At 44.1% G+C, this 14,954-nt stretch overlaps 1 protein-coding gene across 1 annotated transcript in view; it reads left to right on the top strand.

Moving 5' to 3' along the window:
• Window positions 1-809: 809 nt before the first annotated feature.
• LOC125456487 (calcium-activated chloride channel regulator 1-like) overlaps window positions 810-14,954 on the top strand; it is a 29,320-nt gene continuing 15,175 nt past the window's right edge. Inside the window, exons 1-4 of the mRNA XM_048539631.2 lie at window positions 810-1,038; window positions 6,237-6,377; window positions 6,802-6,952; window positions 8,231-8,336. Coding sequence (XP_048395588.2) covers window positions 877-1,038; window positions 6,237-6,377; window positions 6,802-6,952; window positions 8,231-8,336 — 560 coding nt within the window. The 5' untranslated portion in view covers window positions 810-876. The remainder of the gene's footprint in view (window positions 1,039-6,236; window positions 6,378-6,801; window positions 6,953-8,230; window positions 8,337-14,954) is intronic.

Genomic DNA, 14,954 nt, shown 5'->3' with positions numbered 1-14,954 from the left:
TAATGTTTCTTTATAAAAACTTAGATGTTTTGAGCTTTGCAGTTTTTGCTATTGATATTTCAACACAGCTGGATGATTGACAGTTTGATTCATGGAAAGCAATGACGAAAGTTTACTTTTGAAAGCTTTTCTTACACATCCTTTTGTCACAAAAGGGTTAATTGCTTCTACACAGTGAATTGTATTTGAATGAGCTTGATGTGCTGTATCTTGACATGAAGTTCATGAAAGGCCATGGTCTGATATGATGCAGGTAAGAAGATTTGGTGGTTAGGTCTGCCTTGAGATAGTTGCCTCCAAACCTGAAAGCACCTCTGGCTGCCTCATTTCTGGCTGGCTTCAGAGATAACATTTCACAGCCACTGTCTCCCAAGCCAGGCTTAGAAATCCAAGAACACTGCAAAATCCCACTACCCACCTTGAGGATGAAGATCCAGGCCCATGTACATGAACACGCTGGACCATATTCTTCTCTGCACTATAATATTATCTTTAATCAGTACTTTTTATTATTCTTTCCCCAGCTTTCCTAAGAAACATATACCTAGAAATATTTAGCAATTAGACCTGTCCTGTTTTTAACCAAACCTCTATTACAGCCATAACATCATGCACATATATGGCCAACTGTGCCTGTATCCCAAACTCCAGAAGATGAGAGATCTCGACCACATCTTTGACATCACTCATCTAGAAATATGTAATGTATTAAGCAGTTACAGAACAGCTAAAGACAACTTCCTTATTATACAGGATCAGATATCAGTTATTAATGCATAGCTGACATAAACTGCCTTGAGACAGATCAATATAAATTGCAGCAACTTCATAACCAGATCATTTGGGACAAGAAAGGTCTCTGATTTGATTTCAAACATGAAATCTGTCAAGATATTTCTCCTGTCCTTTGTAATCTTGCTCGGTGTCAATGTTGTAAGATGTTCTAAAGTGAAACTGGTGAATAATGGTTATGATAATGTCGTCATTGCTATTAACCCTGGAATAGAAGAGGATCCAAATCTCATTACAAAAATTAAGGTAGGTGCATTAACTGAATCCTTATTGCAATAGTTCATTGTTTTTCTTGGATTTTGTTTTAAAGCATTGATGCTGTAGATAAAGCTATTGAAAAGGAATTCTTTAACAATCTCATATTTGCTAAGCTTTATTTTGTGGCTAACAATGGGCTTGTGTGTTAGAAAGATGCCCAACATTCAGCTTTCTCAATGCTGTCGTAAAACCCAGTTACTCTATGGCTGGGTTTCATAGTTTACCCACCCTGTAGCCATTAATACCTTGGTCAAACAAAAATCTATCAGACTCTGCTTTAACAGTTTGAATTGACCCTCACCGTCAATAGCTTTTTGAAGAGAGGGAGCGTTCCTCTTTGCCAAGGGGTGCCATCAACCCACGAGCACCTTACTCCCAATTTTCTGGAAGTTTCTGCCCTCTCGTTCTAGATTCTTCCACCAGAGAAAGTGATTTCTCTGAATTTGCCCTATCAAAACCTTTAATTGTGTGTGACTTGGGAAGAACATAGTCTCTTGACGGTTTTCCAAGTAGCACAGGGTGGACCTTCGGTGTAGCCAATTTGGGTTACACACTCTTCCCCTTGGGAGAGATAGCTCTTAAACTCACAGATAAGTCACACTTTGGCAAAACTTGCCTTAAATGTGAACATGATTGTTTCAAGGACAGCACCATGAGTTCAAATTCTATATTGGCTGAGATTACCATGAAGGTCCAACTTTCTCAATCTCTCCCCTCACCTGTGGCATGGTCACCCTCAGGTTAAACTCACCATGAGTCGTCCCTCTCTCATGAGAGAGTAGCCCTATCGTCCTCTGGGGCTAAGGCAACTTTGCTTTTTACTTTTGCTCCTGGAATGTAATAATCTAAAAGCCCAAGTCAATCAGAAGAGCACTGCAGTGTTGTTATTGCTTGGTCAGCCACCAACATAACATTGATTGTGAAAGCAGCTTATCATGAGCCAAGCAGAAAGAATCTTTCATTCCCCAGTGACAGCTGTGTCCCTTTAACTAGCCACAATTGGACAGGCTGTCCTAGAATCTTTGAGTCAGAGATGTACAGCATGGAAACAGACCCTTTAGGACAACTTGCCCATGCCAACCAGACAGCCAAAATAAACTTAGTCCCATTTGCCAACTTTTGGCCCATATCCTTCTAAACTCTTCCTATTCATATGCCTATCCAGATGCCTTTTAAATGTTATAATTATACCAGCCTCCACCACTTCCTCTGGCAGCTCATTCTATACGTGCACAATCCTCTCCACAAAAACATTGCTCCTTAGGTCCTTTTTAAATCTTTTTCCTCTCACCTTAAATCTACACCCGCCAATTGTGGATTTCCCCACCCTGGGGACTAGACCTTGTCTATTTACCCTATCCATGCCCCCATGATTTTATAAACTTCTATAAGGTCAGACCTCAGCCTCCGGTGCTCCAGGGAAAATAGCCCCAGCCTATTCAGCCTCTCCCAGTAGCTCAAACCCTCCAACCCTGGCAACACCCTTGTAAATCTTTTCTGGACCCTTTCAAGTTTCACAACATCCTTCCTATAGCAGGGAGACCAGAATTACATGCAGTACTCCAAAAGTGATCTAACCAATGCCCTGCAACATGACTTCCCAACTCCGTTTTTCGGTGCACTAACCAACAAAGGCAAACATACCAAACACCTTCTTCACTATTCTTGGTGAGCAATTTGCTTTTAGCAAAGATGATAAGGCATTAATAAACAAGAGGTCTTCAATCATTAAAGGAAACAGCTCAGAAGGGATCACATTCAGATCAATAAGGTGTGAAATGAAAACATTAGTAAAGCAGGTTTGGGGAGTGCTCTACCTTATGAGGAAGTGTTAGCTTATAATGGAAGTCTTTATGAAAGAGTCGTCAATCAGATTATGGTGGAAGGTAGTGAGATAGGGAGAGAAGGAATGATTTTTTTTCACTGGAATGATCAAAATCAGCTCAAAGTACTACACTTATATTAATGTCACCATTATGATCTACCACAATTTCCACACTGGGAATAAGGGTCAATCAAGTAATTTTTACTGATGCTACTGTGCTGGTCACCCTTTAAAATTGGGAAAGGAGATCATTTTGTTCCCCTTCCGATTTCACTCAGGGCTTACATTGTGATTGTGAGTATGAGGCAAAAGAAAAGTAACTTTCACTTACAGATGACGTGGAGGTGCCGGTGTTGGACTGGGGTGGACAAAGTCAGAAGTTACACAACACTAGGTTGTAATCCAACAGGTTTATTTAAAACCACAAGCTTTCAGAGCGTTGTTGCTTTATCAGGTGGAGTGATTTCACTTGACAATGGAGCGGTGCTCCGAAAGATTGTGATTTTAAATAAACCTGCTGGCTGTAATCCGGTGATAATAAAATGTGAGGCTGGATGAACACAGCAGGCCAAGCAGCATCTCAGGAGCACAAAAGCTGACGTTTCGGGCCTAGACCCTTCATCAGAGAGGGGGATGGGGGGAGGGAACTGGAATAAATAGGGAGAGAGGGGGAGGCGGACCGAAGATGGAGAGTAAAGAAGATAGGTGGAGAGGGTGTAGGTGGGGAGGTAGGGAGGGGATAGGTCAGTCCAGGGAAGACGGACAGGTCAAGGAGGTGGGATGAGGTTAGTAGGTAGCTGGGGGTGCGGCTTGGGGTGGGAGGAAGGGATGGGTGAGAGGAAGAACCGGTTAGGGAGGCAGAGACAGGTTGGACTGGTTTTGGGATGCAGTGGGTGGGGGGGAAGAGCTGGGCTGGTTGTGTGGTGCAGTGGGGGGAGGGGATGAACTGGGCTGGTTGAGGGATGCAGTGGGGGAAGGGGAGATTTTGAAACTGGTGAAGTCCACATTGATACCATATGGCTGCAGGGTTCCCAGGCGGAATATGAGTTGCTGTTCCTGCAACCTTCGGGTGGCATCATTGTGGCAGTGCAGGAGGCCCATGATGGACATGTCATCAAGAGAATGGGAGGGGGAGTGGAAATGGTTTGCGACTGGGAGGTGCAGTTGTTTGTTGCGAACTGAGCGGAGGTGTTCTGCAAAGCGGTCCCCAAGCCTCCGCTTGGTTTCCCCAATGTAGAGAAAGCCGCACCGGGTACAGTGGATGCAGTATACCACATTGGCAGATGTGCAGGTGAACCTCTGCTTAATGTGGAATGTCATCTTGGGGCCTGGGATGGGGGTGAGGGAGGAGGTGTGGGGACAAGTGTAGCATTTCCTGCGGTTGCAGGGGAAGGTGCCGGGTGTGGTGGGGTTGGAGGGCAGTGTGGAGCGAACAAGGGAGTCACGGAGAGAGTGGTCTCTCCGGAAAGCAGACAGGGGTGGGGATGGAAAAATGTCTTGGGTGGTGGGGTCGGATTGTAAATGGCGGAAGTGTCGGAGGATAATGCGTTGTATCCAGAGGTTGGTAGGGTGGTGTGTGAGAACGAGGGGGATCCTCTTGGGGCGGTTGTGGCGGGGGCGGGGTGTGAGGGATGTGTCGCGGGAAATGCGGGAGACGCGGTCAAGGGCGTTCTCAATCACCGTGGGGGGGAAGTTGCGGTCCTTAAAGAACTTGGACATCTGGGATGTGCGGGAGTGGAATGTCTTATCGTGGGAGCAGATGCGGCGGAGGCGGAGGAATTGGGAATAGGGGATGGAATTTTTGCAGGAGGGTGGGTGGGAGGAGGTGTATTCTAGGTAGCTGTGGGAGTCGGTGGGCTTGAAATGGACATCAGTTACAAGCTGGTTGCCTGAGATGGAGACTGAGAGGTCCAGGAAGGTGAGGGATGTGCTGGAGATGGCCCAGGTGAACTGAAGGTTGGGGTGGAAGGTGTTGGTGAAGTGGATGAACTGTTCGAGCTCCTCTGGGGAGCAAGAGGCGGCGCCGATACAGTCATCAATGTACCGGAGGAAGAGGTGGGGTTTGGGGCCTGTGTAGGTGCGGAAGATGGACTGTTCCACGTAACCTACAAAGAGGCAGGCATAGCTGGGGCCCATGCGGGTGCCCATGGCCACCCCCTTAGTCTGTAGGAAGTGGGAGGAGTCAAAAGAGAAGTTGTTGAGTGTGAGGACGAGTTCCGCTAGGCGGATGAGAGTGTCGGTGGAGGGGGCCTGGTCGGGCCTGCGGGACAGGAAGAAGCGGAGGGCCTTGAGGCCATCTCCATGCGGAATGCAGGTGTACAGGGACTGGACGTCCATGGTGAAGATGAGGTGTTGGGGGCCAGGGAATTGGAAGTCCTGGAGGAGGTGGAGGGCGTGGGTGGTGTCACGGACATAGGTGGGGAGTTCCTGGACCAAAGGGGAGAAAATGGAGTCCAGATAGGTGGAGATGAGTTCGGTGGGGCAGGAGCAGGCTGAGACGATGGGTCGACCAGGGCAGGCAGGTTTGTGGATTTTGGGAAGGAGATAGAAACGGGCCGTGCGGGGTTGGGGAACAATGAGGTTGGAGGCTGTGGGTGGGAGGTCCCCTGAGGTGATGAGGTCGTGAATGGTGTTGGAGATGATGGTTTGGTGCTCGGGTGTGGGGTCATGATCGAGGGGGCGGTAGGAGGTGGTGTCGGAGAGTTGGCGTCTGGCCTCGGCGATGTAGAGGTCAGTACGCCATACTACCACTGCGCCACCCTTGTCTGCGGGTTTGATGGTGAGGTTGGGGTTGGAGCGGAGGGAGCGGAGGGCTGCCCGTTCTGCGGGGGAGAGGTTGGAGTGGGTGAGAGGGGTGGAGAGGTTGAGGCGGTTAATGTCTCGACGGCTGTAATCCGGTGTTGTGCAACTTCTGACTTCTTTTATGTAGCCTCTTTAAACAACCTAAGTAGAGGAACAATAATCAAACATTATCTGAATTTCATCATTCCTTTCAGCTGACTGGGTCTTAATTCTGGAATTCCCTCTCTAAGCCTTTCCAGCTTTGTGCCCTCCTTCAAGACATATGTTAAGAGCCACTTTTCTAATCTATAATTATCTGTTAACATCCATTGCGTGGTCAAATTTTGTTTCAATCCCCTGAAGAGTGCCTCGTGGCATTTTGCCATGTGAGAGATAGATATGAATGCAAATTCTTGTTGTAATGTTGTCATATAAGATTCTTCCATTCTTCCCCTACCCAAAGTCCAATATTAAAGTCCATGAAATAAACTGATAATATTCTACATGTTGAAGAAATTGTTGCCAGTTTTGCATGAGAGTACAGTGATTAAAAAGTTTTGCAACACTGTGTTTCTTTTAGGAAATGGTGAAGTCAGCTTCAATCTTCTTGTACAATGCCACTAAACAACGAGCATATTTTCGAGATGTGAAAATCCTATTGCCTATCACCTGGAGTCCACAGTCCAATTATCAGAGACCAAAAACCCAGTCCTATGAAAAGGTAAAAGCTGAAATAATGGTATTGCTAAATTACTCTTCTGCCATCTCATGGGTATTTAATCATCCACACTAACCTACTCTTAAATATACGTTAACACGCCATGCCTGCTCTTTGCATCACTAATAAGCTATTATTTACTTCATTTAAACAAATAGCCCAAGACAATGTTTAGAAGACACTTTCTGCTCTATCTTGGATGTTGCTGACCTGCACAAATGCACATTGGATTAGCAGGACAATTTAATAAAAACATATTTTGTTTCTTTATAATTTCAAAAGAAACATACACTTTCCAGCTTTCTCTTATTTATGTTTTTTTTTGCTTTGCTGTGTTTATATCCATGTTTTTGCTGTTTATATTTAACAGTAATTTGGGCGGTGATCTTATTTCCTGATGTTTTATCCTCCATTTGTCTTTTCCTAGGCTGATGTGATCATTGCTAACCCACATACTAAATATGGAGATGATCCATACACTCTGCAGTATGGCCAATGTGGTGAAAAGGGACGATATATTCACTTCACTGAAAAATTCATGCTAAATGATGCCCTGATCCAGGTTTATGGTGAAAGAGGTAACAACTTACAGGATATTTCTTCCGGCTGTGCAGCTGGCTATAATCCTTTCCCCTTTCATAGGAAATACACTCGCATTTGTTTCTACATCAATGAAATTGAACAAAGTCTTGCTTTACAGAGATACACTCATCGAATCATAGACAGGTACCGCATAGAAACAGAGCCTTAGGTCCAATTCATCCATGCTAACCAGATATTCTAAATTAATTTAGTCCCATTTGCCAGCATTTTGCTCCTCCTATTCATGCACCCATCCAGATGCCTTTTAAATGTTGTAATTGTACCAGCCTCCACCACTTCCTCTGGCAGCTCATACACGCTCCATACTCGTACCACCTTCTGCGTGGAAAAGTTGCCCCCTAGGCCCCTTTTAAATCTTTCCACTCTCACCTAAAATCTGTCTCCTCGGGTTTTGGACTCCTCTACCTTGGAGAAAAGACTTTGGCTATTCACCCTATCAATGCCCTTCACAGCTTTATAAACCTTTAAAAACGTCACCCCTCAGCATCCAATGCTCCAGGAAACATAGCCCCAGCCTATTCAGCCTCTCCCTATAGCTCAAACCCTCCAACCCTGACCACAGTGTTGTAAATCGTTTGCTGAACCCTTTTAGGCTTTGCAACACATTTCCTACAGCAGGGAGATCATAATTGAGCACGGTGTTCCAAAAGTGGCCTAACCAATGTCCTGAAAAGCCTCAATGTGACCCCCGCCAACTCCAATACTCAAAGAACTGAATAATAAAGGCAAGCACACTAAATGCCTTCAACACAACCCTGTATACCTGTGACTCCACTTTGAAGGAACTATGATGATGATGATGTTCTGTGAAAGCCTAGAGCCTACTATAACAGCCAATGTCTGAACCTCTCTTAGAAAGTGCACCAAGGAATAAATGAAATGCTGATTGGTTTTGTTGCAATGTGGTCATATTAAACTCAACTCAATACTTCATTTTTATTTGTAAACTATTTGATGGACACCAAAATAGATAGAAGTCCAGGAGTATTAACAACCACAATGTCTGCAGTAAATGTAAAGATAGAAACAAGGGCTAACGTTTTGTATTAATTCATTATTTCCTTCCCTGCACTTCTTCTGCTACTCACTCCACTTCCATTTCCTCTATTTTTAGCAAAATATTTGCCCCTGACCTGCTTCACATTAGAGACTGTACTTAGCTTTGACTTTCACTTTACAGCGCCAATATAGGCCAAACGCACCATTTATGTTTGAGGGAGATAGGTGTTTTAATGAATATTTCTATTTTACAGGTAGAGTATTAGTCCATGAATGGGCTCACCTTCGGTGGGGAGTGTTTGATGAATACAGTGATCTGGCACCCTTTTATTTGGATGGTGGTCATTCGGAAGCAACCAGGTAGGCTATTCTTCAATCTGATGGCAGAACAGTTTTGCAGTAGAAAAATCAATTTGTGCTTCCTGCCTGTTGTAGAGAAAATTGTTGCAAAGGATAACATTAATACATTAGTGGACAGAATTTTCAAACCCCTACAATGCACATAGATTGCCATTTGGCCCATCAACACTGTACCGACCCTCCGAAGAATACCTCACCTTATCTCTAGCAACCTTGCATTTACCCTGGCTAATCCACCTAGTCTACACATCCGTGGACACCACAGGGCAATTTAGCACAGTCAATTCACCTAACCTGCACAACTTTGGACCATGGGAGGAAACCAGAGTGCCCAGAGGAAACACATGCAGATACAGGGAGAACATTCAAACTCCACACAGTCACCTAAAGCTGGGATTGAACCCAGGACCCTGGCACTTTGAGTAAACAGTGCTAATCACTGAGCCGTCTACAAATCTTCTGTTCCTTTGAGTCAAGTAGGCAACAGTGATAAAGGGGGGGAAATACATTTTGCATTTTCTCTTTCGGGTTTAAGTGGTGAGTTCTGAACCCCACTAATCATGTGCAACTGACTTATTTCCATGCTTTTGCCTCTCAGTGTTAGCCAAACTGACCACATTTCTACACAACTCCCAATTCTCCTCTCCTTCTCCGAGAATCTAGACAACACCAATTCCTGACCTGAAATCCGGAACAATTCCCCAGTAACAGCTCACTGCTTGCTTTGCTGGGCCTTTAGCAGACTCCATCTCCACCATCATTTCCCTGAATGCTGCATGCACACTGTCCATTCCACTCTTCATCCTCACAAGCCGACTTTAACAAATCACAAACCTCACAACAAAACTCAGACTAATATTCTGAACTTTTTACTTCTTCATATTTCTAATTCATTCCTTTGACCAATAATACCTCTTGTTTCTACACTTCTTTTTGTTTCCTATATATTTGATCTTAAATATCTGTACCTCCGTATCTTTGTACCTAAAGTGGCACTCTAAGTGACTGCTGTTAACTTTTCACTGAACTCATTTGGATACATATCAAGAAAGCTAATTCAATTCAATATTTTCTTAACAACCCTGTCCACTGAGATGCCACTTTCAAAGAACTGTATATCTGAACTCCCAGGTCTCTCTTCTCAGCACTACCGCAAACCCCACCATTAACTGCATAAGTCTGGCCCTTGTTCGTCTTACTAAAACACAATACTTCACATTTATCCAAATTCAACTCTACCTGCCGCTCCTCAGCCCACTAGCCCAAATGATGAAGATCCCTTTGTCATCTTAGATAACCCTCTTTGCTGTCCCCTACTAATTTTGATGTCATCCGCAAACTTACTGACCTTGCCTCCTAAATTCTCTTCCAAATCGCTCATAAAAATGACGAGCAACAGTGGACCCAACACCAATCCCTGTGGAACACTGCTGGTCACGGGCCTCCAGTCTGAAAAATAATCCTCCACCACCACCCTCTGTCTCCTATCATCAAGCCAATTTTATGTCCAATTGGTAGGCTCTCCCTCAATCCCACGTGATCAAACTTTACTGATCAGTTATCATGTGGAATCTTTTCAAAGGCTTTACTGAAGTCCCTGTAGTCAACATCTACCTCTCTGCCCTCATCTATCTTTTTGGTCACATCCTTAAAAAACTCAATCAAGTTTGTGAGACACGATTTCCCATGCACAAGGTCATGCTATCTCTGATCAGTCCTTCAGTCTCCAAATGTGTGTAAATGATATCTCTGAGAATCCCCTCCAACAACTTATCCACCACCGATGTTAGACTCACCAGTCTAGAGTGGCCAGTCTTCTCCTTACAGACATTCTTAAATTAAGACACAACATTGGTCACCCTCCAGTTCTCCAGCACCTCACCTGTGGCTGTAGATGATACACATATCTCTGCTCAGGGCCCTGCAATTTCTTCCCAAGTTTCCCATGATGTCTTGGGATATGCTTGATTTAGTCCTGGAGATTTATCCACTTGTATGTTTTTTAAGAATTCCAGCACCACCTCCTCTGAATTGTGAGCTGTTTTCACGATATCGACATTTATTTTCCTGGGTTTCCTTGCCTCCATGTCTTTTTCCACAATAACTACTGATATGAAATATACATTTACGCACTGCTCCTATCTCCTGTGGTTGAACACATGAATGACCTTGTTGGTCTTTAAGGGGCCTTACTCTCTGTCCATTGCTGTTTTGTTCATCCTGTACTTGTAGAATCTCTTTGGAGTATCCTTTAGCCTTATCTGCCAAGGTTATCTCATACCTTGAGTTCTGAGGAAGGGTCACCGGACCTGAAACATTAACTCCGTTTTTTCTTTCACAGATGCTGCCAGACCTGCTGAGCTTTTCCAGCAACTTCTGTTTTTGTTCCTGATTTACAGCACCAACGGTTCTTTCGGTTTCTACCTCATACCTCTTTTTAGCCCTTCTGATTTCTCTCTGAAGAATGCCCTGAACCCCCTTATACTCCTCAAGAGAATCAGTTCATCCCTATTACCTATACCTGACATATTATTCTTGACTAGAGCTTCAAAATCTTCATTCATCCATTGTTCCTTACTCCTACCAACCTTACCCTTCACTCTAATAGGAACTTACTACCTCTAAACTCTCATTGTCTGAATTCAGAAAGCCTCCCATTTGCCAGTTGTCCCTTTACCTGTGAACAGTCTACTCCACTCAATTTTTGAAAGCTCCTGTCTCACACTGTCAAAATTGGTCTTGCTCCATGTAAGAGCTTTAAATATTATACAAGGCTAATCCTTTTCCATGAGATAGTAGGAACTGCCGATGCTGGAGTCTGAGATAACAAGGTGTAGAGCTAGATGAACACAGCAGGCCAAGCAGCATCAGTGTGGCAGGAAAGTTGACATTTCAGGTCTGGACCCTTCTTCAGAAAAGGGTCCATCTCAATCCTTTTCCATATCTGTTTTAAAACTAATAGAATTATGATAACTAGTCTCAAAGTTCTCTCCCACCAACAGCTTAGTAACTCACCTTTCATTATCTCCCAAGACAAGGTCAAGTTTTGCTCCTTCCCCAATAGGCATATCTACATATTGATGAAGAAAATACTCTTGATCACATTTAACAAATTACTCCTCATCCAATCCCTTAACACTAAAGCAGTCCTAGTCTTACTAACTTGATTGAATTTTTCGAGCAGGTAGCGAAATTCGATCAATGAGGGCAGAGCAGTGGATGTTGTTTACATGGATTTTAGTAAGGCTTTTGACAAGGTCCATCATGATAGGCTCATCCAGAAGATTGATATAAATGTGATCCAATGTTTCTTGACCGCATGGATTCATAAGAACATAAGAACTAGGAGCAGGCGTAGGCCATCCGGCCCCTTGAGCCTGCCCCACCATTTAATAAGGTCATGGCTGATCTTTTTGAGATTCAGCTCCACTTACCCACCCACTCGCCATATCCCTTAATTCCTTTACAGTTCAAAAATTTATCTAGCCTTGCCTTGAAAACATTCAGCGCGATAGCTTCAACCGCTTCACTGGGCAGGGAATTCCACAGATTCACAACCCTTTGGGTGAAGAAGTTCCTTTTGACCTCAGTTCTACATCTGCTTCCCTTTATTTTGGGGCAATGCCCTCTAGTCCTAGTTTCATCTGCTAGTGGAAACATCCTCCCTGCCTCCACCTTCTCTATTTCCTTCATAGTCTTATATGTTTCTATAAGATCTCTCCTCATTCTTCTGAATTCCAATGAGTATAACCCCAGTCTATTCAGATTCAGAATTAGCTTGCCCATGAATGACAGTTGCTAATGGGGGAAGGGTGCTTTTCAGGCCGAATGTCTGTGACTATTGGTGTTCTGCAGGGATCCATACTGGGATCTGTGTTATTTGTGATATACATAAATGACTTAGCTGAAAATGTAGATGGGAGGGTGAGTACATTTGCAGATGACACAAAGATCGATGGAGTTGTGGATAGTGTAGAAGGTTGTCAAATGGTACAGCTGGATATACATCAGTTGCAGATATAAGTGGAGAAATGGCAGATGGAGTTTAATCTGGGTAAGTGTGAGGTACTGCACGTTGGGAAATCAAATATTAATGAAAAATATACAGTTAATGACAGCATTGATGTACTTAGGAATCTTGGAGTTCAAGCCATAGCTCCCCAGAGCAGGCAGAAAGGGTGGTAAAGAAGACATATGGCATGCTTGCCTTTATTGGTCAGAGAATTGAGTACAAGAGTCAGGATGTCATGTGGCAGTTTTGTAAGACATTGGCTTGGACACGCTTAGAATATTGCTCTCAATTCTGGTCACCACATCACAGGGGGGATGTGGAAGCTTTGGAGAGGGTGCAGAAGAGGTTTACCAGGATGCTGCCTGGAGTAGAGGAGCCATAAGGAGAGGCTAGAAAAACTCAAGTTGTTTCCTTTGGAGCGGTAGAGGTTGAGGGGAGATTTGTTCGAAGTTTATAAAATTATGAGACACATAGATAGGTTTGACGGTCAGAATCTTTTCCAGAGTTGAAATGTCTAATAATAGAGAGCATGAATTTAAGATGAGAGGGGGATAGGTTCAACGGAGGCGTGAGGAGCAGGTTTTTTACACAGAGAGGGTTAGGAGTCTGGAATGCGCAGCCAGGGGTGATGGTGCAGGCAATACAAAAAGGACATCTAAGGGACTTTTAGATAAGCACATAAATATGCAAGGTGTTTTGACTAAGACCAGGCAGAAGGGATTCGTTTAATCTGGCATCATGTTTGGCACAATATCATAGGTCGAAGAGCCCGTTCCTGTGCTGTAGTGTTCGAGGTTCTATGTCTGAAAAGTTAAAATCCTATTACAACCCTATCAGTCTTACGTATACATCTGAGATCTCTCGACATATTTGCTCTTCAGTTTCCTACTGGCTGCTGGGGGGCCTCTCGTACAATCCTAATCAAGGTGATCACCCCCCTTCTTACTTTTGATTTCCACCCATATAGCTTCACTGGATGATCCCTGAGGAGCATCCTCTCTAAGTACTGCCGTGATGTTTTCCCTAATTAAAAACACCAATCTCCTTGTCTCTGCACCGCGCCACCCCCCCCCACCCCCCCCCCCCCCCCGGCCTTTCTATCCTTCCCACAGAGTCTAAATCCTGGAACATTGAGCTGCCAGTCCTGTCCCTTCCTCAGCCATGTTTTTATAAAACTACAATGCCTCAGTTCCATTTTTCCATACATGTGCTGAATTCACACACCTTGCTGCCAGATCCCATGCATTGAAGTAATTGCAGTGTAATTCTTCAGAGTTACCTCATTCTCTGATTTGTTCTTGCTTGCCTTGTCTAATTAACTTGCTCTCTTTAACTGCGGAACCATCTTCATCTGTCTCTGTATCCTCATTGCTAGTTAGGATCATCCAACCTCCCTCCCTACTGCTTTAAACTGTCTCGAATAGCACCAGCAAATCTCGCCACCAGGATACCGGTCCCCCTCCAGTTCAGGTGAAACCAGTCCCTTTTGAACAGGTCTTTTCTGCCCCAGAAGAGATCCAAAATGCTGAATCTTTGCCCACTGCGCCATCTCCTTGGCGACTGATTTATCTGCCTATGATCTTATTCCTACTCTCACTAGCATGTAGCATTGGAAGTAAATCCAGAGATTACTACCTTTAAAGTTCTTTCTAACATCTTACCTAGCTTCCAAAATTTAATCTGCAAACTTTTCTCCAACAATGTTGTTCGTACTAATCTGTACCACGATCCCTGATCTCGCATTCTTCCTATCCTTCCAACTGCTTTGAGAAGTCCTTGACCCTGGCATCAGGGAGGCAACACAAATTCTTGGCCATGGCTGCAGAATCTCCTGTCTGTGCCCCTGACTGGAGAGCCCCTGATAACAATTACTCGTTCAGGCATCTGGAAGTTTTAAACTTAAGTTACCAGTAATCTCAGAAACCACATGACACTGCTGACATATGAGTATGGGTTTGAATCCTGCCATGGCAGATGGTGGAATGTGAATTCAATAAAATATTTGGAACTAAGAATCTAATGATGATCATGAGCCCATTGTCGATTGTTGGGAAAAACACATCTGCTTCATTAATGTCCTGCTGGATGTGGAAGCATTAGAAAGGGTACAGAGGAGATTTACCAGGATGTTGCCTGGTATAGAGGGAAGGTCTCATGAGGAAAGGCTGAGGGACTTGAGGCTGTTTTCATTAGAGAGAAGAAGGTTAAGAGGCGACTTAATACAGACATACAAGATGATCAGAGGATTAGATAGGGTGGACAGTGAGACCCTTCTTCCTCGGATAGAGATGGCTAGCACGAAGGGACATAGCTTTAAATTGAGGGATGATAGATATAGGACAGATGTCAGAGATAGGTTCTTTACTCAGAGAGTAGTAAGGGCTTAGAATGCCTTGCCTGCAATAGGAGTAGACTCACCTACTTTACGAGGATTTAAATGGTCATTGGATAAACATATGGATGATAATGGAATAGTGTAGGTTAGATGGACTTCAGATTGGTTTCACAGGTCGGTGCAACATCAAGGGCCAAAGGGCCTGTACTGAGCTGTAGTGTTCTATGTTCTACTTAAGGAAGGAAACCGCCATCCTTACCTGGTCTGCCCT

The sequence above is a fragment of the Stegostoma tigrinum genome, chromosome 8 (assembly GCF_030684315.1).
Source record: "Stegostoma tigrinum isolate sSteTig4 chromosome 8, sSteTig4.hap1, whole genome shotgun sequence".
Taxonomy (NCBI): Eukaryota; Metazoa; Chordata; class Chondrichthyes; order Orectolobiformes; family Stegostomatidae; genus Stegostoma; species Stegostoma tigrinum.
The sequence above is the reverse complement of the archived record's forward strand: the minus strand, read 5'-3'. Positions and strand labels throughout refer to the sequence as shown.